Here is a 24,329-nt window from a genome sequence, read left to right as displayed (position 1 = left end):
AAGCTAGCTATAATTTGTAATACACATCTTTTTAAATACTCAGAAGCTATTTTTCACATTGCAATGCAGTTTGAAGGCAATAGGAGAAAACCAGACTCATCTATCAAGCACCTTCTCAGAGCTTTCCTTCTTGAATGCAACTAGGGAAGTGCTAATTATGGACCGAAAAAGATAAATCCTCTGCCCACATATGAAAAATATGAAGGTTTCTGTTTGCAGGAACGCCACATGCCCTTACATGACTAAATGTGTCTATATTTATTTACTTTTAAAAATTAAAAGTGCCTGAAAAAGAATCTGATGAGAAATGATGAAAGTTACAGAAACTCATGGGGAAAAAATGTATTCAGAGGCTCAAGATGGTCTTGATTTTGCTCTGAGAATTTTCCACAGTAGTTTTATATCGATGTATTAGAGTCCAAGGCCTGATGAGTCTAAACAGCCCTTGCCTGATAGGCCTATGGGACTTCACAGCTTCAGAAACCCAGTGGGGGAAAGGAACACTGTTTTGCAGGATTTTAGATAAAAACCAGCTCTTTTCTTTTCTAGGTGGTGCGGTGATGCTGCTGGTTTATGAATACACCTATTCATGGCTTCAGAAGAACTGGTGATTGCCTTAGAAGTGTTGAGATCATGGATATCTGGTATACAGCACCATGAGGAGGGACTATCAGCTCAGCTGATGTGCTTATACATTATAATTACACAATTATATACAATTATTAAGGGGAAAGAGCTTATTCAAGAACAAAACCTATTTTGATACTTCAGAAATTCTCTCTAGACAAATTGAGACTGTACTCTTGGCCCTATCTATAAATCTGTGAGACGAAAAATAGTATGAAGTAATCAGGTATGTAAACTGAACATAGAAAATAGTATAGAAATCAGATTTCACAAAAATTATATAAATTTTGTGATGTTTTCCTCCTATACTGCTTCAATATGAAAATGCACTGTATTAATAATTATTTTTCCCACGAGATCAAGAAATGCTTAAAGAATAAAAAAAGCCAAAATTTGAGTAGTTTTTATAAGTAATTAAATTCTCCCATAAATAATATTTAAAAGGCACAAGGAACATGTTTTCAAAGTACACTAAAATGGCATTTTTTAAATGCTGCATTTTATGTCAAAATTTAAATTTGTTGGTGTTCTTTAGAGTAATAATACACATCACAGCTATATTTTCCCAAATCTACTTTATATTTTGTACTGTTGTTTAAAGCAGGTCATATTTTAAATCCTGATACGTGGAGTCTTTTACGGCAAATAGAACACATGAATTATATTGAACTATTTTCCTTTACATAATTCCCTTTGAAAACAATTTTTGTTGCTGAAATATTTTCATGTTAAAACACAAATTGGAACCACTCCTTGGGCCCATTTGTGCGGTCTGTATTTGCATCCAGCTATCTTTGTTCAGAATTCTTACCTATGCCATTCTTAGAAAGAATGTTTAGAGCAAAACTACATTTCCAAGTTATTAGTTTCAAGTGATAGCTTCAGGTGTGAAGTCAACTGTCTGCATTGTTAAAATATGCATTATGAAAGGAAAAATGTTTCAAAATAGAAGTACATTCTTAGCATTTCCAAAGATTCCTGTACTAACATGCACTCTAAAAATATCTCCCTGGCACTGATATAACCAAACTTGATTTTATATTTGCATCCTGAAATGATGCTACTTCGGTAGCTAAAGTCAACAAAATGTCTGCACACTCTAGATGATACGTGTTCTTAACTACTGCTAAGGGATATTTCTACCATGAGGCTATGTCACTAAAGCATTTTGAAAATAAAAAATAAAAGATAACTTGATAATTATTACTTTTTATTAATTTAGAGCATTTGAAGTATAAAAATAAAGGCTTTTTGACATACTGTATATACATACACAGCCTTCGGTTGTACATCCTTTCCAACGTGTTTTTTAACTTATATTTCAGCCCAATATTCCATAAGAAGGTCATTAAAAGGAGGGGAAAAAAAAACAAGAGAAATAAGAATATGTCTGTTGTACAACTGCATTCTCTCCTTGCAGGTAATGCTCTTGCATCCTGTGAGGGAGAGCACTGCCTGGATAGAGGCCATGAAATTGAACCTTTAACCTCTCCCTGTGAATGGGATGGAAAAGGATCTCTGAAGAGTGCATTTGCCAGTTTAAAAACAACACTTTTACCCCCTAAGAAACAAAGGAAATATGTCAACATTAGCCAATAATAATAACATTTAAAAATCAAACAATCCCAGTCCCATACCCCATCCCATTTTCCTTCTCTTATTTGTAAAAGTAGCTTTAAATCATATTTTGCCTTGAATAGCAAATTGTGTTTTAGCTTTCTGTTGTCTTTCTTAAGTTACTCCGTGTGAATTCACTGTTGCTAAGAAAAGACCTGGGGGAAAAAGAGAAGAAAAAAAAATCTTGATATCATTAATATTAGTATTTTTTTAAAAATACAAGAACAAGAAAAAAATTATAAATAGCATAACGAGATTTCTTAATTTAAAGAAAATAATATTTCATTGTGTTTCCCTACAAATGATTGATATATATTTTTTTAAAGACTCCTAGTAGCCATCCAAAAAAATATCTGATAAGGGACAATTCTATACCTTATGTCAGTTTTTCTGGATGGCAGGAGAGTGCCTGTATGGTATGGTTTTAAAGTCTCCACCAAAATATTGGACTGGTATCTTTGGTCTGTTCGGTTTATAGTCTATTTTCTCACCAGACTGGGAACTCCAGATGTCAATAGGAGTTTTAGAAGATCAAAGGAAGACTATGGCCCTGAGAGTTCATCTGTTCTTTCTGCTTATTCTTCTCCTGAAGTTATAATCCTCTGTTTGTAGCACTGAATTTTGGTTGCTTTAGAAATAAATGCCATTCAAAGCTCTCTCTATAAGATATGTTGCTTGAAAAAAGCAACTCCTCGAGTATAACTCATGTGTCAGAAATCTGCTTACTGTTTATATGCTAGTGATCTGAAAACCTAGCTCATCTAGCCATCTGAGTTTTAAATGAAGCCATGAAACCAATGTGACGGAACTGGACTGCCATGTAGACTGTGCACACACAGCACAGACAAGAAGAAATCGAGATCACCTAACGAATGCATCTTTAACATCCACATCTAGTGATGTGCCCTGTTAATTATTGCACAGAATCAACACCAAAAAATATTTTTAAAAAACAATGAAACCCACAATATATTAATTTTCCAATAGATGAATTGTACCAATGTTTTTAAAGTGTAGTTTCAAGCCTACATATTGCCAAGCAGGAAGAACTTTCTAAACAGAAGAGAAAAACTGTAGAGTTTTGCCCAAGAAAAGCAGTTGTTTTAAAAACACATAGCACACGCTCACTCACACGTATACCCCACAGCTCTACCATTAAACATAAAAGTGAAAACCCAATTGGTCTAGAAAGACTTATCAGCTAAACTATGTCCTGTACCTCCAGAAATGAATAAAGGGAATTTTTTTAAAAAATTAAATAGCATTTGTATTTCTAATACCACCACCAGTTTACCTACATGTGAAATATGCTTCTGTACAACAATGTAAACTTCACAGCAAGCCGTTTTTACATTCATTAGAGCAGAATTTTCCATTTTCTTTAAATTACAACATAATTTTGGGCTGAGATTGCTGAACACACAGGTAAGCCAACAATAACAGTACAATTTAGTTTCACAGTGGTTTTTCTTAACATAAAGTTCATTTTAAGTGTCTTTGCAAAGCGTTTCACATTAAACTTAAGTTTCTAAGTGACTTCCTTTAAAGCCTTCTTGTTCAGATATTTTCCACCCTCATGTCTTTATATGCTTGGCATGTGTGTTGTTTGATTAGGATACAAAATGGGAGACTGGCTTGTTTAATCTGCTTTTGAGTCCTCTGCTGTAGAAAAAAAGTGTCCTTCATAAGATGTTGAAGCCTTCACTGCACACACAAAATTTGGGGCAAGTCCAGGTCCAGGAGCCCGAGCAGCCCACCACCAAACAGAGACAAAGACGTTGCCAGAAAGTCACCTTTGCAAAAAGAAAGAAAAAAATAGATAGAGGTGGGAGGGAGAGGGAATATCCCACCGGATGAAAACACAAATGCACCATCCAGAGTCCATATTTACAAACTAATAGGAAATATAAACATTATTGTATGGAACCAAGTCAAAAACACCAGGAGGAGCTAAATTCAGATATTGCTTGTGTTATACATTATATTTTGCAACAAAATAGGTCATCTCTTAAAAATAAACAAAGCATCACTCAAATAAGTCAATTATTGATTAGTTTCCTAATGATGAATTAAAGCTTATTTGGTCACCTTATTTGATTAGAGGGTATAGCATAACTTTTTTTTTCTATATGTAGTTTCCTTTATTGATTTTGCAAAATCTCAACAATTGCACGTTTCAAAAGTTCAGGTTGATTTAGAATAAATATACACATGTGGTTTTACCAAAGACTAGTTTTAAAAGTTCCTTAAGCCCTTTGAGGGGTGCAGGTTTCTTTGCTACGTTAAACAGTGTGTGGGCAACACAAATGTCTCATTCAATCCTTAAGATTGCTTTTGTTTTCAAATCCTAAAGTCATGTCAGGTTTTCTGTAAGAGAGAAGTTATGGCAAGAAATATTTAAGTGTCACCAGCACAAAGGATGTGAGTCCGTAAAGCCAGCTTTGGGGGCGGGAGGGCAGGAGGGGTGGGATCCGGGAAGAGGGGGAGGGTTGCGGAGGGGAGCCGGGGTGAAGCTGCTGCGGACAGAATTTCCCATCAGAGCGCAGAAGCCGTGACAGAGTGACTACCTTCTCTGGCTGCCTGCATTCCCTTGAACGCCAGCGAGGCGGGAATGTCACAGTTGTGGGGGGAAAGTGGGGTGCTGCTGGCATGTTGCCACCCATGTCCAGCCACATAACCGGAAGGAGCGGCACTGTAGGTCATGTAAGGCGACACTTGGGCCGGGGTAGGATAAGGAGCCATGCTGGATGCTGACACAAAACTGCTTACAGCTGGTAGGCCATTTGGTGCCTAAGAGTAGGAAAAGAGAAGAGGTGAAAATTACCACATTGTAGTAGTTGACATTTCACGGGTTCTCAGAAAGTGGCAGAATGTAAGTTCTGAGTGGTAGTAGCAATATTCTGACTCTACTTTCTGATTTTTTTAGATCCGATCTTTACATTCCAAATGCATCCATACCTTGCTACTTAAACATGATGCCAAAAGACATTACTCCTTCCACAAAGGTTTTGAGGAGGCTACAACATGAAAATACACGGTATTTGCTTTGCTATTGGGAATTATAGGAAGGAAATACAGGGTGAGGAAAGAATTAATGGTGATTAAATATTCTCAGAAGCTTGTTCAGCTATCCGAATGCCTTTGTCAACCTTCCCTGTACTTTGGTTTTGTTTGGCTCTTTTGTTGAAGCATTTGTGAAGGGCCTGGTTGGTGTAGCTTTCGTTTCCAGCAAAGAAGGGTACAGAGTGTAAGCTGTCACTTTAGATACTAAAAATGAGCACAACTTTTGTTAAATAAAACATGGGCTAGATTTTAAAATGTCATGTTGAAAATGCGTGTTGGACAAAGGACATGCAAAATCAGGCAGTTGTCTTGTAAGAGTTTTTAAATAAAGACTGGGGATCTTTTTTCTAGAGCTATTTTATCAAAAAGGAAACTGTCTTTTAGAATATAAAAGAACTGCACATGTGTGGTTTCAAAATTGGAAAACTGGTTTGCAAGGTTTTGGGGTCCTGTGATAGGAATTTTTAAAGCCACATGGATAAATCTCTTGAAATGAATTTAAATGTAAAATCTTAGTTTGCAAACAAAATGCAGCAGCCCTGGCAAGTGATTCTGCCTAGAAACCAGTGTTCTCTTGGCATCCAATAAATTATTGTTGGTATTGTTACTATTAACAACAACAAAAACAGCCTGATTTCTAATCCCGATTCTGGCATGAACACTTGGCATCTTTCTTCAAACAACTTTTTTTTTTTCCCTCAATTTCTGCATTATTTAGAAATAAATAGTAAATCCTTTCCCTGGTAGTCATGTGAATAAATTAACATATCAACATAATTCCTAGTGAGTGTAATGTAAATAATAGAATTGCTAGTAGTAAAACTGATTCAATCCTTAGAGGTAAGAAAAGCAGACATATGTTAATTAGATGCTTTTTTCCATTTGGATTGCAACATGGAAATTATTTTCTAATTTAATTCATTTGTTTATTATTTTTACTTCCACATCTATGAGATGCAATGGTGGGTTCTCAAAAATGATTTTGTCAATTTAGAGCAATACACAGAGTAGAATAAACACAGGGATATGGTTTAATACTGCTCATGGGTTTCTGACAAAATAAGAATAAAAGTAGAGGGGTTAACCTAGTGTCCTTGGTAGAAGACATACTTCCTGTTCTGGTTATCAAAGTGTCTGCTCTTTGAAAAATGAGGAAGGGGAAAGGACACTAAGGCTTCTTGAGTATGTCCTATGTCCAGGCACCAAGAAATAGACAACATATTTTATGGAATAATGAAGATTGGTGAATTGTAACTCATTATAAACTACTGGGTTTATAATAATGACAAGATAATATATAATGATTACAATATAACGTTCAATTGAAATTAAAATGTATTTCAAGGGTCCCATAGGATGGTGCTCTATTTTTTAGCAAAGAAATCATTTCACATCACTTTAAAACATAAATGAAATTGTATCCTCTTTTTATACACAAGAATATAGATTAAGGAATTTAGCCATTTACCCTGGGCCAATTGGCAAGTAAGTGGTCATGTGTTAAAAGAAGCTATCACTCCAGTGTGACATGGGATCCTCTGTAGCAAATCTTTTCCTGCCTTTCCAGGACAATTAAAAGATACACAATTTAGTATCAAACTAGAGCATCTTTTGAGATAACACCTTGTAAAAGATTCTTTCTCCTTCTAGAATGCTATTCTCATTCTTAGATCCTCATTCTGTTTCTTAACTTCTAAAAATATATATATATATTTTCCCCATTTCTGAGGATGACTCATCAGAGAATGGCTCCAAGGAGGCATACTCTAAGGCTCTCAGAAGATGAGTAAGATGGAGAGCTATCAAATTGCAAAAGAAATCTAGCATTGTATAGAAATTATAGTTCCAATCATGTTTGTGTAGAATTTTCCAAAAAACCCATAAGAAATCCGTTTCAGGGCAGCCCGGGTGGCTCAGCAGTTTAGCGCCGCCTTCAGCCCAGGGCCTGATCCTGGAGACCCAGGATTGAGTCCCACATCAGGCTCCCTGCATGGAGCCTGCTTCTCCCCCTGTCTGTGTCTCTGCCTCTCTCTCTCTCTCTCTCTCTGTCTCACATGAATAAATAAATAAAATCTTAAAAAAAAAAAAAAAGAAATTAGTTTCAAAAAAAACACATTCTAGTCCAGTTATAGAAAGGTATTTGTATCTGTATAGGCCTCCTCCATTCAAGATTAATTAATATTTTATGCTGCTGACACTAATGTCACTAAAAATCAAATAAGAATGTTAAGATTAAAATTATTTTTAAATAGTTAAAACCTTTGCTCAACACTTTAGAGGTACATAAGGTTAAACTTTTAATATTATACATGAAGAAACAATGCTCTATTAGCCAAAAACTGCGTTGATGAATTCTAATTTTCATGACAGCTAATTTTTTCCTACCCATTTTCTTTTCTTTGTATTTTTTCTATCATCCACAATTACAGTTTCCTCTAAAACACTTGCTTCAACATCTTCCCATTCCTCCCCATACCCCCTTGCCCTGGGAACCATTGCTTCTTGATGTACCCCCCTTTATTTGGAGCTCTTCAGCTGTTCTGTTGCAATGCCTACAATCCCCTTACCTGCACCCACTTCTTTTTGCCCTGAAACGTCCCCCCTGAGAAACCAGGCTGGATTGGACTCGCATTCTATATAATGCTCCTGGGATTTAGAGGGAGGAAGAATGCTGGATTTAGGTCTGTGTTACCTTCAGGTGCCTAACTTATTATGTGACTGCATTTGTTTTGGAGCATAAAATAAATACTAATTTTTTCCATATTTGCCCAATTTCTCATACTTAAGGCACCAAATTTGCTTTTATGTTATTATTACTACTAGTATTAAATATTTCAAAGTTCTCTAAAATCTACAACATACTTAGAGTCATTTTAGTGATGCAGTCCCCTCTGTATTGCAGAAAGGATGAGTAAGAAGGGATGCTCAAGAGGTTTGATATCCTTATCTTGTTAGAAAAAGGCAAGAGGAGGCAAATGTGTGTGCTTAGAAGAAAAAAAAAGGGGAAAAAAAAACACACAAATCTTTAAACAGTATAAAAATAAGTCTTAGTTTTCCCTCAGGTTAAATTAGGATCCAGACCCGGGGTGAAAAAGTTTTGTCTTAATTTTCCTTTTTACTTTTAAAGTTCAGATTTAGAAATTTAGAAAAAGCAGCATAAGCAAGATGAGATAACAAACATGCTTTAAAATGTACCTGCCACCTACACCATTCATTCATTCTAGTAACTCAATAAACCTGTCAATTTTCTCACTATTAATTTTGAAACATGACATTGGTAAAAGATATAAATCTCTACTGGATAAAGTAATTGTTATTTATGAAGCAATCACTGAATGAGTAAAACTTTCCACCACAAAGGAAAACAACTACAGGTAGCATTGATGTTTGTTTATTCTTTCCAGTAAAAGAGTACATGACTTAAACTTCCCAAATCTGTTTAATGTTTTCAGTGAAGGGCATGTAATTAATCTGAAAAGCTAGTTAAGCTGAGTGGAGACTACCAAATGTACACCATAAATATAGTGGGAGCAAACATGCTAAATTACTCTATTTAATTGGATTGTAAATATGATTTATAAATCAACCAACATATGGAATCCCCAGAGAAGAGTAAACAAATTTTCCAAATGAAACCCCAGCAATGGGCATGTAATGGAAATCTCATTTTTGAAAATGACTTTACCTAAAGATTCCATAAATAAGACTTCAATCCATCAACCCCTTTTTTTATGTGTATCTTCCATAAAAGCCATGAGAAGAATCCTCTCCTCATGAGAACTGTACAAGGAGGCTCCCTGAAGCAAATTCTCTTCTAACTAATTTTGAGAATGAGATTTACTAATACAAAATAAAGTAGACAAATTGCATACCCTGGAAAAAGTAAGTTACTTGCTTTGTTGAATGTTTTTAGAAAAAGACAAATTTTTATCTTACTGGCATTAAAGGAAACTGTCTAGAAAAAAAAAACACATGAAATAACAACGTCTAGTTACAGTTTAAATGAAAAGCATGAGTTTTCACTTTACTTCTAAAATGTTAGAAATATAGATTTGCCAGTTTTTAAAAATATGTTTTTAAATTACTATGTTGAGGAGCTGAATTGGCAGAGAGCTAGACTATAAACAGTTTGAGGACAGGAGTTTGCCTTAATCATTTCAATATCCTCATAAAACAGGACACATCACAGGTTTTCATAATCATTTGTATACCTAAGTTAGTGCAGCCTTTTGAAAGCAGAAGATGTGATACTCTTGCTTTAAAAAGAAAAACAACAACAACAGAAAAACTGGGCACTCTTTATCACAGAACTGGCATTACACTTTAAGTAAGCAAAATGAATAAAACTGTTGGAAAAAGTAAATATAAGTTCCAACGTAGCCATTTCACTATTTGATTTATGGTTGTTCCATTTATCCACATCTATACCCGCCCACCCCCCCGAAAATGGAAATGCATTAATATCCAAACACTCTTCACCACGGAAAAAAAAAACTGGTATGACAACTGTCTGGCAATTGCAAGTTATAGACTAGTAGTCTTCACATTCCGGGAATTGTCTACTCAACATTTTCTCTCTTGAAGAAAATGCAAATAGCAGTGCCAAGTCCTCTACCCACAGTCTTTCATCCACTCATCAGCTCTACCTGGTCGGGTCCTCCCCTTATGATAAAATGAGTTTACTTTGGCTTTATAGTAGAGTAGACTTAGCCACAAATAGAGATGTGCTTCACCTAGAATTTCAGCTTCCATATCATTAGCAAGAAAATGTTTCAGCTCTGAAAATAAACAAGATTTTCTTTTTTTGGTGTAATCTTTTTGTTTGACTGTTGTTCTGCCCTTCTTAATTCACTATGCAATGACCAATAAAACAAATCTGATAAGGTGAAATGATGGTTGTGTCAATACGGTTTCAACATTCATCCAAAAAGATCTTAATTATGCTGAGTTATCACACTGCAGATCTAAATGTCTTTAGATAATGGAAAGCTATTTGAATTTTTTCCTAAATTTTATGTTTCTAAAATATTAAAATTAAAGTAGCCTTGAAAAAATTTGAAATTGCTTTTTTTGTATTTTATATGACACATTTTACTACTACATAATCATTAATCTTATTTTAAGACACTAATAGATAAAAGCAACCCAGGTCAAGGAATGTTTTTCATAATAGATAACATCATGAATTTCAAAGTGTCTCCATTGGCATTTGCCTACAGTTGGATTCTCTACAAAATTATAAATTATCTGAGACAAAATTAACTTTTATTTCATATGATGAAAAACCCAGTGCAACTTCATTTATATTTTCATGAGAACGGTATGTCTGCAAGGACAACCAGAGTTTAAAATAATGCACTAGAAAATTATATTCAGGATTCTGAAATACTATCTTTATTTCAAATACAATATACAAATAAATGCTTCATAAAAATTTCAGATTAATTTGTCTCCAAATCCAATCATTTTCACTTGTTTAATGTTAAACTTTTTCAAGTTCAAGTTTGCATAGACTATTCCCCATCTCTGACATCTCGATTTGTAGCTTATGTTATATTAAAATAGCTAACATATACTACCCAAATATGAAGATACTACAAGCTTATAAATCTAACATTCAGATTACTTCAGTTAGAGTACCAGATATGCAATATATTTTTTCTGAGAAAATATGCCCAATTGTAGAAAATGTTTCAAGAACTATACAACTATTTATGTTATGCTATATGTTGGCAAATTGAACTCCAATAAAAAAATTTTTAAAAATACAACTATTTATAAACTGTTTAAATAAAATGAAGCATTAATTCACTAAGTACCATGTAAAAGGGTAGATATATTTCAATCCTCCACCACCACCACATGCCGCCTTCTCTTTGCCATGCAATTGCATTCAGTAGAGGTTTTATGCTTTCAACAGAAGAGAACCAGCATTAGGAAACAGAGAATGTTTGCCATTCAGAATTAGATGAGTTTAAGGATTTTTTTTTTTTTTGAGTTTACGGATTTCTAGCCCAATATTAAATGCAGGTGAAAAAAGCCAAAACAAATAAGTATTCCTCTTCTTCTATCCTCAACGGTAGACAATAAGGACTTCTGCATGGCAATGTGAAATGTTGACTTCAATGTAATATTAATCAGTAAGACAAGTTTGAATATTCTAAATTAGTATTTAAAAAACAAAAGATAGGTATGTCTATAGCTGAAATGTGCATAAGGTTCTAATTACTAGTGATCAGTCATCCTTTTTTTGCGTTTAAGCTGAAAATAGAATCTCTAGATTACGGTAATCACTAGTACCTACAATCAGTTGTCAATTCAGTCCCTTTGGTAATTTTACAGGTGTCTTCTGGGAAAAGATTATGCTCTAATTCCTATGATTTTGAATTCTCAATTTCCTCCTCTATATACTAAATTGAAACTAGGCTCATATAATGTTGCACTATTTACCAAAAATTATAAATGCCCTGAAAGTATTATGTGCATAATTTTTGAGAATCTCTTTTGCTGAAAACTTTAAATTTTGTTCATAATACAAATAAGGAGAAATGTTACTTAAGTTTACATTTGATTGTAAAAGTGTACTTATGCTGATAACATTTTGAAAAATGATTTTTAAAAATAAACCTGCCCTTTGAATATTTGTAAGAGAAATGCATATATATATGCATATATATGAGACACTTATATATATATATATATATATGAGACACCTTATCACTGCTTTCTTGTTTATGAGCAAATATTAGTATAGAATTTTACCCTCAAGGAAATCAAGGTCTAAATTCCAAAACTGCTCACAAAATGACACAGCCTAAATTTCTGTGCCTACTTAGAACACCTTCATCATTAAGGACTATTTTGATAATTATAATAGAGTAACCACTGATTATTAAATACTTACTGTATTTAATACTGTACTTAGAAACTTTTCAAGTTTTGAAATTTTACATCATCTGAATTATATTATTACCTGGCAATGGAGAAGATTAGCATACTGCAATTAAGAAGTTTCCAAATTTGGGGTGCCTGAGTAGCACAGGCAGTCTGCCTTTAGCTCAGGTCATTATCTCAGGGTCCTGAGATGGAGCCCCAAATTAGGCTCCCTGCTCAGCAGGGAGTCTGCTTCTCCCTCTGCCCCTCCCCCTGCTTGTTTTGTCTTTCTGTCTCTCAAATAAATAAATAAAATCTTTTTTAAAAAAAATAAGTTTCCAAATTTAAGATATTTTTCTTCTGGAAAAAAATATATAACTTGTCCTCTTGTATTTAGAACGATACTTATTTAGCCACTTATGTCTCTCATTTACTTGCCTTTACAAATCTCATAATTTAGTGATATAATATCAGTGTTTAAATGTAATCGATATAAATGGTCAAAGTATACAGAGTAGATTATTTGAATCAGCGTTCTATTTTTATTTTAAATTGGTCAGTGTGGTTTTGAGGTGTATGAATTAACCATTTCTAAATGAGTATAAACACTAGATCTATAATTGAAGAGAGAAAAAATGAAATAATCAAAGATTTTTGAATTATGACACTGCTTCATAAATAAACCGGGTGTATCAACTATATGTAAGAATTTAAAACTATTTTTCGACTCTATACTTCCTGATGTTATTCCAACAAATGATGACCTAATAAAAACTCCTGAGCACCTATTAAATGCTTGCTACTCTGCTCAGTGCTTTAAAAACACTCCTCTATTGTTTGTAACAAAATGCCTTGGCGCTTATTGACTATGAGCTCTCTGAACAAAGTATATTCTCACACACAAAAAAAAATGCTTGTTTTTAAAAGTCGATTTCCAACCGCCATTTATAACCACAGGTACTATTTAATGCGTGCTTACTATGAGCCATAGGGCTGCATTATCTCATTGAATCTTCACAACATCTCCTGAGGTTAGGACTACTGTGTCCCGGGTTTACAGATGAAGAAATGGAGGTGCTAAAAGGTTAAATAACTTGCTTTAGTGACTGGTGCCAGAAGATCGGAGCTCCTGTAATCATTGTACATACTGCCTCTTCTTTATGAATGGGGGGCTTCTTATAAAAGAAAATTGCAAACTTTCATATAATTTCCCCTCGGGGGGATACCTAGGTTGGTTGAGCGTCTCCCCTTTAGCTCAGGTCGTGATCCTGGGGTCCTGGGATGAGTCCCCATCAGGCTCCCCGGCGGGGAGCCTGCCTCTCCCTCTGTCTAAATCTCTGCCCCTCTCTCTGTGTCTCTCATGAATAAATAAATAAAATCTTTAAAAATAATAATAATTTCTCCCTGGCATTGTTTACAGTAGAAACAAACTCAGGAAAGGGACCTCTTTTTCTTTGCTGCTATTTCTTGGGAGAAATTTGTCACGGGAGAGCTACTTATAGGTATCTAATTCTGTTTTAGCAAAATCAGGGAGAGAAAAGGAAGTGGAAATGGGGTTTGTTAGAGAAAATAAGGATGAGGATTTTTTTTCCCAAGTGAATAAAAGTAACAAGTTACATTTCATGTAAAACGCTAATTTTGACAGATAAGAAAACATAGGAGTTTTACGGCTTCAAAATAATAAAATGCAAACGGTATTTTGAGGCTTTGGAATTGGGAGTTTGGGATTAAGAAATTTGCAAATCTACGCAGATCCGCTCTTAGAAACCTTAGGCTGCCTTCAGGTCAGGTCCGTGTGTGTGTGTGTGTGTGTGTGTGTGTGTGTGTGTGTGTGTGTTTCAGAGCTTTGAACCCCTGACTCCATCATGATGATGAATTTAGACTCAAAACTCTAGGGCTTTTGTGGTGGTGGTTGCTTAGTTTTCCTCAGGGGGAATAAAAACACGAGTGTTTTAATTTTTCTTCTGCAGAGTCGGGGGAGGGACGGAGGGAAAGAAAAATTAAACGGTCCACAGCCAGTCCGTATAATTTGAGGTTTTCTCACAAACCTCCCTTGGGAGATTACGACGTGACCTTTAATCGGGGAATGGTAACTTTATTAGGTTTATCTGGTGGCCCTCTCTTCGCCGTCGCAGGGCAAGCCACGTTTGTTTGTCTTCGGGGAGCCGCGGCACGAGAGCCCGCCGGGCGCGAGGGCCCCGCCGCCCCCGACCCGCAGGCCGCGACCTCGGGCGTGCGCTTCGCGGGCACGGAGGCCGCTCCGAGGACCCAGGCCCGGCGCGCGGCCCCGCGGCAGCGCCCCGCCCGGCTCGCCAGCCCGTGCGAGCGGCCGGCCGGGTGGGCTTCGGGCGCCGCCTCCCCGCGCCGCGGAGGCCAGGCGGGCCCGGCGGCGCCTCCACCGCGGGGGCGGGCGCGGGGGCGGGCGCGGGGGGGGGGCGTCGAGGCCTCAACTGCGCCCCGGAAGCTCCGGGCCCCGGTCCCGCCTCGCCCGACCCGGAATGGGCTCCCGGCGTTGGCGGGGGGTCGGCCGCGGCTTCCCCTGGTCGAGGCTCAGAAAGGAACGGGGTCCTCCGTCGCGCAAACCCGGCCGCCACGCGGCGCAGCCGGCGGGGCCCTGCCTCCTCACCTGAGCGTACTTGGCTTCCTGCTCCAGGGCGCCCTTCTCCAGCCCGTTCACCGCGTGCGGGGCGGCCGCCGGGAAGTTGTTCCGGCCCAGGCTGCTCCACTCCTCCACCTTGGGGCTGTGGTAGGGGGAGCTGTCGCTCACGCCTGGGGAGGAGGAGAAGGCGTCAAGCGGGAGGGCCGACCCGCGCGCCCCCTCCGGAGACGCGGCGCGAAGGCGCGACCGGCGAGCTCCGGGGCGCCGACCCCTGCCCCCGACCTCCCGGGCGCGGCCTCGGCGGCTCGCAGCCCCGGCCCCGGCGCAGTTCACGCCCCTCGGCGTAGGCCTCGCCCAGCGCTCTCCCCCACGCCTGCGGGAAGGGGTTTCCCCCTTTTTTCAAAAGCCTTTGATTCCCTCCTCCTCTCCTTGTTCCCCCGGGGAAGCGAATGGAAGGAACCTGAGAGTTTTCCTAAATCGAGGAACGAACACGCGAAGCTGGACGCGCCGCTCGTCCCAGTCCTCGTCCGGGGTCGACTCGGGAGGCAGGAAACAGGGACTGGTGCGGGCGGAGTGAAAGGGGAGAGAGGAGCGTCCCTGGCCTAACCGTCTTGGGCCTGTGCTGCTGCTGCTGCTCCGAGACATCCAGAAAAGTGCTCGCCGCGCATTGGGGATCTCGCACTTAGGTCTACAGAGACCAAAGACCTGCAAAGTCCTTTGCAAACAAATAACTGCATGATGCCCACAATACACACGCAAAATAGACATGCGTAGTTTGTCTTGTGTGTGCGTAATTCATATGTGACTGCCCTTAATGCTCTATGTCTACACGTTAAATATGTGAGATTATGTGCACATAACTTAAAAAATAAAGACTACAGTTACCGCAGTAAATGCCAACCAGTGTCAGTGGCAAGGTTGTAGAGGGAGTTGTTGTTTTTTTTTAATGAAATAAAAGTTAAGAAAATGAAGGTAGAATTAAGTGTTTTGAAAAAGGAGTAAAGCTGTCAGTTATCCTTTATGTTTTTTTAATAGAGATATAAAGAAAATTATATGTTGTAAACTGATGACCACAATACCTAGAAGTGTGCCTCTTGAATCACTGCCATCCTTAAATGACTAAGTGCAGTTTTAAAGAAAAGATATTTGAAGACTATGAGCAATGTGTTTTTGTCTTTGGGACCTATGGGTGGAGGACTGAAGTTTGACAAAGCCACCACAACTTGAGTTTAAATACTTCCATCTGACACAGTGCTTTTGAAAGGGCAATCATTTTGTAGAAATGATCACTTCTAGAAATAATCATTTTATATTCATAGATTTGTCAGAGAACAGGTCGTTTAAAGCTGGCATCCAGAATCAACATCTAGAATGAAGAGTTACTCCTCTCCATATAATCCACTACTTTTCCAGCGGATAGTTGGTCTGACTATAGGACCCCTAGGGAAGCACGGTTGTCTTTTCAACTCTCCCCCCGCCCCTTCCTCCCCCTCTCCAAAGAATCAGATTGTGTTCCAATTTGCACCAGGAAACCGTGTTTTGGCAAAGAACTGCCAATCTCTCTTTGCCTTCCCAGACAAAAGGCAATCGGTGGGCACAAGCCTGTAGTTATCTTAAGAAATTGAGATCCCCCTGTGAGCCCCCATTTCTGCTGATCTCACACTTTCCCATGAACAGGGGCTTCCTTTAAATGTCAGTGAGGTCAGTTTATCCTATAAATCAAGGGCAAACTCTCTCCAACTAAAGCTCCAACCAACTCTGAATAAGACAAAACTGAGCTCCTAGAAGAAGAGTCTTGTAAGCTCGGTCAGCATCCAAGAAGATGAGAAATCAGGGCTCTGATTTAATTACTTAAAAAGATAATTGTACCAATGTGGTGGCAACAGAGAAAGGCAGGAAATAATTAAAGGAACTCTTCCCCCCACCACCACCACCACCACCTTCTCCTACTTAATTTCCCCCCTGCACTTTTTAAACTTTCGGCTAAGAAATTAAAACGGTAGGCTCTTATTTCTATATTATTTAGATTCTGTGTCTAGGGTATTTTTACTTTTCTCCCCCTACCGAGAAAGAAGTCAATGCCAGTTTCCTTGCTGCTGTTGTTGTGTTGTTTTGGTTAATTATGAAGTAAAAGAAAACAAGCTCTGGTCTGCGGAAGCCCAACCGTGCGGGAGAGCTCGGGGAATCGTTCTTACCACGCAGAAAAGACACTCAAGACACCGCAAGGTCAAGGGTGAGAAAGGAAAGGAAGAGTGGGGTGGCACCGCTGAAAATGTGCAGGTACTAGATGTCTGCATGCATTCCCAAGGACGGGGGACCCTAAAGGGAAGCCGCAGGCTTGGGGAAAACGGGAAAGAAGAGAGGACAAGATGAAATCACCATGCATTTTGTTTCCATCCCTGCGGGGGGGGGGGGGGGGGGGGGTGCCACTTCCTAAGATACACACAGACTGAAGTCGGCTAAGGTAAAGGCCGGGGGTGGGAGCGATACGAAAAAGAGAGAGGCAGAGAGAGAGAGAGAGAGAGAGAGAGAGAGAGAGAGAAATAAAGCAGAAAATGAGTCCCAGAATGAGCAATGCAGCAACATGCAAGTTACTAGTAGTAACTTGGGGACCTCCGTTTCCGAGGAAAATGAAGTGAAGCATAAGAATGAAACCAATTAGGTGACATTTGAACTTCCTGCCTGAGCAAATTTGGCCTGATTGCCAGAATCCAAGAATACTGCAATTTCCACAGGGTGCCCGACTCCTCGCGGCCGCATCTGATCCCCAAACAAGCCGCCCGCAGCGGTGTCTGCAGCCAGCAGCCCCACGCCGGCTCAGGCCTCCCGGGCTGCGCCCCAAGTCCGACCCGGGCCGCGCTCTCCAAGCGAGCGAGCGGGTCTAAGGCTGCCGCGGCGCGAGAGGCGGGGGAGGGTGGAAAATGCGAACCATGTGTTGGGGATGGGGGGATGTTATGGGTCTGGTAGTTTGAGATGAGGCAGGAGACTGTGTGTGGCAAGGAAACAGAGGGCATGAATTTCAAGTTAATGAGATCAGGACACCCCCTGGGAGGACTCCTTCGTTTCGAAAGGAAAAAGCCTCAGGTGGTGGGATAGGCGCGGGCCCCGAGGCCGCAGATACGGAGACACCAGCGAGGGTGCAGAGGAAGGCTCTGCACACCCACACGTCCGGCCCCCGAGCCCTTACCTTGGTCGGTGATAGAGCGAATGCCCAGGATGTCGGTGACGGAATGGGAGGAGGGCCAGGTACGGGGCATGGCCACCGAGCCGGGGATGGCAGGCACCCCGGGAGGCGTGGGCACCTTAGCTGCGGCCGCCGTGATGGGGCTGGGGTACGAGTAGATGTGGTTATAGGGCAGCGCCGGCTGTGGCGCCGGCTGGTGCTGCTTGTACGAGTCGTAATGGCCCTGTTGAGCCAAGTTGCCGATCTTGTTGCGCAGGATGCGGCTGATGGAGCTCACCGAGGGCACGTTGTACTTGTCACACACGCCGTCCGCCAGCAGGCGGTCCCGGATTTCCCAGGCAAAGATGCCAGGATCCCTTTGCTTGTAGGTCCGGATGTGCTTCACCACGGTGGGGGTGGTAACTCGGGGCTTGCTGCCCCCAATGGCTCCTGGCAAGATCGAGCCCGTCTCGTTGTAGCGCGCCAGAATCTTGCTGACGCAGCCGTGTGAGACCCGTAGCTGGCGGCTGATGTCACACGGTCTGATGCCCAGTTGGGCCAGTTCCACGATACGAAGCCGGATAGCGTTGGGCAGCGGCCTCCCGTTCACGAATACTCCTCCCAGCTGGTTCACCTCCCCAAAGGCTGGCTCTGCAAAACGAACACGCGGCGCGCGGGGACGCGCCCCGGCAGTTTGGGACAGCCGGTTACCACTCGGCCTCCGCCCACGTCAGGGGGCTGGGTAGATGCACCCACCCCCGGCGGGGAACCTGGGCTTTTCCCAAACCCTACTGTCCCCGAGCCTTGCCCAACAGCCCCAAACCACTAAGGTCGAATCGGACACCCTCCCTCCCTCCCTCCCCCCACCCCGTTCCGGTGGTGCCTGCGGCCACTACAAGCAAATAAAGTGGTGAGAAGCAAGGCCGCTCCAAGTGCTCAAAAGCCTCCGAAGCAGGCGGGGAAATCAGTCTTGACGCCTGCAACCGGCTCCTTCTCGGCTGCTCGGCGCTAAAAGTCTTTGGGCCGCTACCGCTTGAGCCCCAGCGCCCGGCCTGGGGACCGGCGCAATCAGGCAAGGTCTAGGAGAAACTACGGTTGGTTTGGTTGTTTTGTTTTGTTTTGGTTTGGTTTGGTTTTTTCCTGTTCTGAGTTGTGTGAGTTTATGTGAAACAAAACTTGGTCCGCCACCGAGGCTACAGGGCTTGCTGATGCCACCGCTCCCTTGTTTTAAGATCAGAAAATGGCATCAACAGCAACCCAGTAGCCAGCGTTCACACACTGAACTGCCGTGCGCCCTGACCCTTAGCGCGTTCCTAACAACTTGTAGGAACACGAGCAAAGTCAATAAGAAGAGTGTGAGCGCTCAGCGGTGCGCGCCCTCGCGCTCCCTCCCTCCCTCCCTCGCCTTCTCCTTCCCTCCCTCCCTCCCCGGCTCTGACAGCGTTCCCCGCCGCCACTCACCCATTGCTCCGAGCAGTACACCAAAGGGGCCCCAGTTCCGAACTCCCAAAAAGAAACTTTTCGCACAGCCCCAGTGGCCCGGCTTGCCGCTGCCCCGGACCGCCGGTGCCTCCGCTTCTTCCCGGGAGGAGGCGGCGAGAGAGCAGAAGGAAGGAGTAAAAGGAAGTCTGTGCCCCGATGAAAGAGGCTAGAGTTCTGCATTTCAATCTAAGCAGCAACGTGGGCTGGCCCGAGCTGGGCCGGGCGGCTCCGTCTATCACTCACCAGGGACACGCCCTCAAAGAGGAGGGCCCGAGGTCAAGCTGCGTGGTGATTGGTGCGGGCTGCTGAGCGACAGTGCAGTCCGGGAAAGTTCTTCCGCTGTCTCTTTCAAGCTTGCTCTGCACCTGGGTGACTAAATACAATGAAAATGGATGTTTGACACCTTTCCGGCGGCAGCGCAAACAGACAACAAAATCAGGCTGATAAAAATGCTGAATAAGCAAATGAAAGCGTTTAGTCTGAATAGAGAGACTAAGGAGGAAGGAGTTGAGGAAACTTGGCGGGAGGGGGGAACAGACGCCTCCGAACTGAAGGTAGAACTCTAGGTGAGAGGTGGGGGCCACCGTCAGGTGTGTGTGTGTGGGGGGGGTATTCTTAGAATAGCCGGTCCTGCGGGCCTCCTGGGGCTGTCCGGAGATGGACGCTATTACAGGAGGATGATACCTCACTCCAGCCTATGCTAGGTAGCTAGAGCGCAGGTGAGTCGGTAGGCCGATCCGAGAGACCAGGAGGTTAAGGGGAGACCGAGCCAGAGGTGGAGGCCACTGTGACCGCCAGGTGGAGACCCCTCTGCTGCCCCTGGGACTACCCCGCCCCCAACGCAGTTTCTGGTGGGTTCATTCGAGAGCGCGGAGGCAAACCCTAGCCACGCAGGCTCCAGGCTGTGGCCGCACACGGTTCGCGGAGAAGTTAAGCAGCTCCCAGCCAACATCGAAGATTGCCTGGCTCGAGGCACTCTCCTTGGAGGCCTGCGCGCCACTGTGCTCAGCTTCGGTGCTGGACTGCTGGTACTTGATGCCACGGTTTGCCGGTTTCCCCCCCAACCAGTGAACCGCAGCAAAAGGGTCTTATTTAATGAAAGAGATTGGTCCCAAGAAAGTTGAACATCGAGCCTGCACCTACATGCAATTCCCCCATCTTCTGTTTAGCTACCAGAGGCCCTGAGAATCAGCCTACTTCTGAATTTTCACTTTCGATCACTCCAAGTCTAATCTAAAGTGTACATTACTCTTTTTGGCGGCCAAAATTAATCACATTTTGAATATGGGTTGTGGAGAATGCTAATCAAAATTAAAAACAAGATGGGAGACATCTTTAGAACCTGGGTGTTTGGACTGCTTAGGTTCAAGGATACTAGACAGTCATAACATTACTTCTTGTGCACAAGGATTCCTGTTGATCCTCCCACAATCCCAAGGGATGTGTATGGCTCTGGTCTACCTACAGGGAAGCTGACTGGGCCCAGATTCTGGGCCAGTAAGTGACAAGAAACCAGAAGAATGAATGGTCATCTCTGCTTTTTGAAATGAAGAGCCACCTCCAGATTTTCAGGCTTCTGTGGTTGGGGCCACAGTCTGACTTCAAATTTACAGGTAAGAAGGATTTAAAAGATACAGATACATTCAAACACCCTTAACTGTTTATAATCGGGTTCTTGCAAAAAGTCTTACAATTAGAAATACTTGAATTTGTCTTTTTGTTTGTTTCAATTGTTCAAAATCTCGCAGTTTGTCTTGATAGTGATTTCACCCTGGTCTGACCCCAAATACCTATTGTTTGGCACCGCCTGGTATTTTGCCACGCAGAGGTCCCCTGAGAATCCAAGATTCTTAATGCAGCAATTTCTTCCTGGGGATTGGGTGCAAATTATTTGACTGGGATGTCAAAGAGGAGCCTACGACTGAGGTTTGTGTGAAAGATTGAACATACTGGGCTTCTCTTGGTCAAGAAGCTCCCTGTCCCCTCCCCTGCCCCCCCCCCCCCAGACACGCACAGCTACCTCTTGCGCGGACTCTACTCAATTCGAGCCCAGCGAGTGCCTCCCTGACTTTGTTGGGCTGCAGTGTCGGTAAAGGGCTGTTCCACCTTCTGGCTGGCAGGACCCAGTGCCGGATGTGGGTCTTTGCGCCGTATGAGGGTTTTAGTGGTTCTACAGCGGAGTGTAGAACCCGGAGTGATCCAGAGACTCGCATTGTTTAGAGCTCCGGCTAGGTGGACCTAAAACACAAATCCCTCTCGTTTGCCTCTAAGCTCTGTCAGCTGCCTGACATGCCCGTGCTCTCAAACAGGTCTGCTACTATCTCGACATTTCCACCTGTTGGACTTGGCCCTGTCCATGCATTATCTTTGCTGCGCACCCCTTCTCCCGGATTCTTGAAGCCCCGCAGGCCCTCATCACGCCGGCGGGTGTGGGTGTTCGGTGCTCTCAGCTCAGCGCAATCCGAAGAGCCGGCGAAGAATCATCACCGGTGCTTGGGGACACTAAGAACTCGTGGTAAACTGAGGCCCGAGATTCTGTGGCAAAAGGAGTTGATACTTCAGGGCACAGACAGGCAAGGGATCCTAGAGCAAGGGGCTGATGCTGAACCCCCCCTGGGATCACACTGAGTGATATGGCAAATAGAAGAGCCCAAGAGAGACATAAGTGACCAGAAGAAGGGAAAGAGGACTAGAGGGCTAGAACTGGGAGGGAGAGATGTAAAGGGCCAGTAAGCCTCGACAGTGGGCCTAGGGACGCAGAACTTGGAGAAAGAGCCAAGGGGCAGCTGGGGTCAGCGCTGCCCGATTACTGCCCGCTGTGGACCCAGACTCAGTTACACTGAGATCGGAAAAATGTCAACTAAAAGACCAAAACCAAAACACAACCAGTAAGGCCTGCAGCTAACACAGGCCGAGGGGGAGAAGTCAAAAGCCTTCCCAGGGTGCTGTCGAGGCCTCCTCCAAGGGGCTACCCTCTCTCAGGGTAAATATTTACTCAGTAGGAGACTGGAAGCTAACGGGGGAGGGTGGGAAGGAGCGGGCTACACGGGGTGGAGAGAATCCGGGCGCTCCACGCTGGCAGGGACAGAGTATACACCAGCCCGAGGGAAGCCAGGGCCCGGGACTCCAGGGGCGGCTCGCCCCGGGTGCGCGGCTGGGGTAACTTAGCCCGCAGCGCGCTCTTAGGCTAGGCTCCTGCCCTGCAACTGCAGGCCCAGGCCAGATGTTGTAAAGTCTTCATAAACCTGTCAGCGGTCGCGGTGCCGCGGACAGTAACCTGTGGGCCCCCCTCTCGGCGCTAGCGGGATCCAAGGAGAGACCGCGCGGAGGAACAGGATCCAGCTCTTTCCGAGGCCGCCCTCGCGCAACCGGGCGGACGGCGCCCGCCCGGGGACTGCCGAGGTGCGACCCCGGAGCTACAGGCTGTTGAGGGAGGAGAACTCCTTCCTAGCTCTCCAACCCCACCGACGCCCCGGGCTGCTACCCCGGGGTCTGCAGGTCAGCTACGACTACGTCCCCGCGCGCGAGAGGTCCTGCCGTTCGCAGTTGCATTTATGAAGGGCAGAGTTGGCGGAGAAGATTAAGGGGCAGTTTCTTCCAACTTGCCCTCCTCCTCCCCTCCTCCTGGGGACAGGACCCCGGGCAGGCGCAGGCGACGGTGCCCGCTTCTCGCCCAGCCCTGGGAGCTCCAGGGATGGAGACGAGGCAGGCTCTGAGCTCCGGGACGGGTTTTCGGAGCCCAGTGACTTCTTCCAGCCTCGAGTGGAGGGAATGAGGTAGAAACAAGATCTCGAATCCGGTCCTCCCCAGGGAGCGCCTCTTTCAGGGTAAGTGAAAGATTGAGCGCGGCGTAGAGTAAAGGAGGCCGGACTTCAGTCCTCTGCAGACTGCGCTACCGCCCGGGCCACGGGTTCCAGCCCCGACCTGCCCACTGCTCCGTCCCGGCCACTCGGGGTCAGCGGCCGCTCCTCCGCCTACTCGACCTCCCAGCGCCTGCTGCGGCACGTGGCAGCCGGAAGCGCGCCCTGTGCCCGAGGCCAGGGAGGTCCACCCTGAGCTGCGGGCCAGGCGGGATCTGCGCCGTAGAGCCGCGGGTGGAGTGGGGGCGGCGGCTAGAGGGAAAAGCTTTGGGGTGAGGGAGGGACGAGACTGCCAGGGCCCCAGCCCCAGCCAGGCCTCCTGGGTTGGGGTGTGGAGGTGCCCACACACTGACCTGCAGGCCTGGACTTAGCCCGGCCGCGGACGCCGCAGGATACACCAGCCCAAAGTGAAGGCGGGGGGCCTGCGGGGGGGCAGCCCCCAGAAGGAGCCCAGATAATTCTCGGAGAATCTCCAAGGACTCCCTGCCGCCTCTCTGCCTTCCTGCCGACGATGCTTACGATTCAAGACCTTTCCCCAGAGGACAGCAGCGTGCAGGGTCCCCAGAGCGCAGAAATCCCGCTGCGGGGCCGTGTGATGCGCCCCGGGGCTGAGAGCGCTCGGCACCCGCTTTCTCCTTCCAAGGGCAGGGGAGGGGCCTGTTGCAGCCTGAAACCCGCTTTTAATTCCCCGCCTGCCTGTTTCCGATCACCCAGGGTTGGTTTTTCTGTTTGTTCACTCCTTCTGTTACAATAAAAACAATCGACATTTCTTTTCAGTTTCCCCATATTAGCGTCACTCAGTAATTGTTCTCCACCCCCTCCCCCTCGCGTTGAAGGCGAACTGGATTCCTGGTACCCTCGCATTGGAAGGTTTCCGAGTATATAAGCAAATCTTCCCTAAAGACTTTAAAGTAAAAATAAATAATGGCCCGGGAAATTGCCATGACCCTAACATCACTTTCTGAACGCAAATTACACCCATTTTTCAGTTTTCAACAGCGGAATTGCTTTCAGAAGGACGGCGCAGAGCCCCATGTGATATAGT

General features: G+C 43.9%; 2 protein-coding genes and 1 long non-coding RNA gene across 15 annotated transcripts in view; 2 read left to right on the top strand and 1 right to left on the bottom strand.

Annotated features, from left to right (window-relative positions):
• Positions 1 to 1,024, top strand: part of SLC25A21 (solute carrier family 25 member 21) — a 469,006-nt gene extending 467,982 nt beyond the window's left edge. For all 10 annotated transcript variants that reach the window (XM_072838349.1, XM_072838341.1, XM_072838343.1 and 7 more), the window contains one exon: positions 550 to 1,024. In XM_072838349.1, the coding sequence (XP_072694450.1) occupies positions 550 to 611 (62 nt within the window). In that variant the 3' untranslated portion in view covers positions 612 to 1,024. The remainder of the gene's footprint in view (positions 1 to 549) is intronic.
• A 792-nt stretch (positions 1,025 to 1,816) lies between these two features.
• Positions 1,817 to 23,900, bottom strand: PAX9 (paired box 9). Of its 4 annotated transcripts, none has more exons than XM_072838335.1 (6): positions 23,638 to 23,900; positions 19,404 to 19,797; positions 17,967 to 18,593; positions 14,807 to 14,949; positions 4,812 to 5,034; positions 1,817 to 4,037 (listed from the first exon to the last, which is right to left on the bottom strand). In XM_072838335.1, exons 2-6 carry the CDS (start codon positions 19,405 to 19,407, stop codon positions 3,946 to 3,948), a joined length of 1,089 nt encoding a protein of 362 aa, XP_072694436.1. In that variant the 5' UTR covers positions 19,408 to 19,797; positions 23,638 to 23,900; the 3' UTR covers positions 1,817 to 3,945. The 4 variants fall into 4 exon arrangements, with proteins under 4 accessions (XP_072694436.1, XP_072694439.1, XP_072694437.1 ...); XM_072838338.1 differs by having other exon boundaries at positions 1,817 to 4,611; positions 23,638 to 23,899; XM_072838336.1 differs by having other exon boundaries at positions 1,817 to 2,399; positions 23,638 to 23,899.
• Positions 20,556 to 24,053, top strand: LOC140639849 (uncharacterized). Its single transcript, XR_012036492.1, has 2 exons — positions 20,556 to 21,037; positions 21,734 to 24,053. It is a non-coding gene; the product is annotated as an uncharacterized lncRNA (long non-coding RNA).
• Positions 24,054 to 24,329: the final 276 nt, after the last annotated feature.

The sequence above is a fragment of the Canis lupus genome, chromosome 9 (genome assembly GCF_048164855.1).
Source record: "Canis lupus baileyi chromosome 9, mCanLup2.hap1, whole genome shotgun sequence".
Lineage (NCBI taxonomy): Eukaryota > Metazoa > Chordata > Mammalia > Carnivora > Canidae > Canis > Canis lupus.
This window is presented reverse-complemented; position numbering and strand designations above follow the sequence as displayed.

What these genes read in the sequence shown, in the direction of transcription:
- PAX9 (XM_072838335.1), bottom strand. An exon ending in TCGCTCTATCACCGACCAAG is followed by an intron (nt 14,950 to 17,966) that starts GTAAGGGCTCGG and finishes CCTCCTCCCCAG; the next exon opens with GCGTGAGCGACAGCTCCCCC. An exon ending in AGGAAGCCAAGTACGCTCAG is followed by an intron (nt 5,035 to 14,806) that starts GTGAGGAGGCAG and finishes TCCTACTCTTAG; the next exon opens with GCACCAAATGGCCTACCAGC.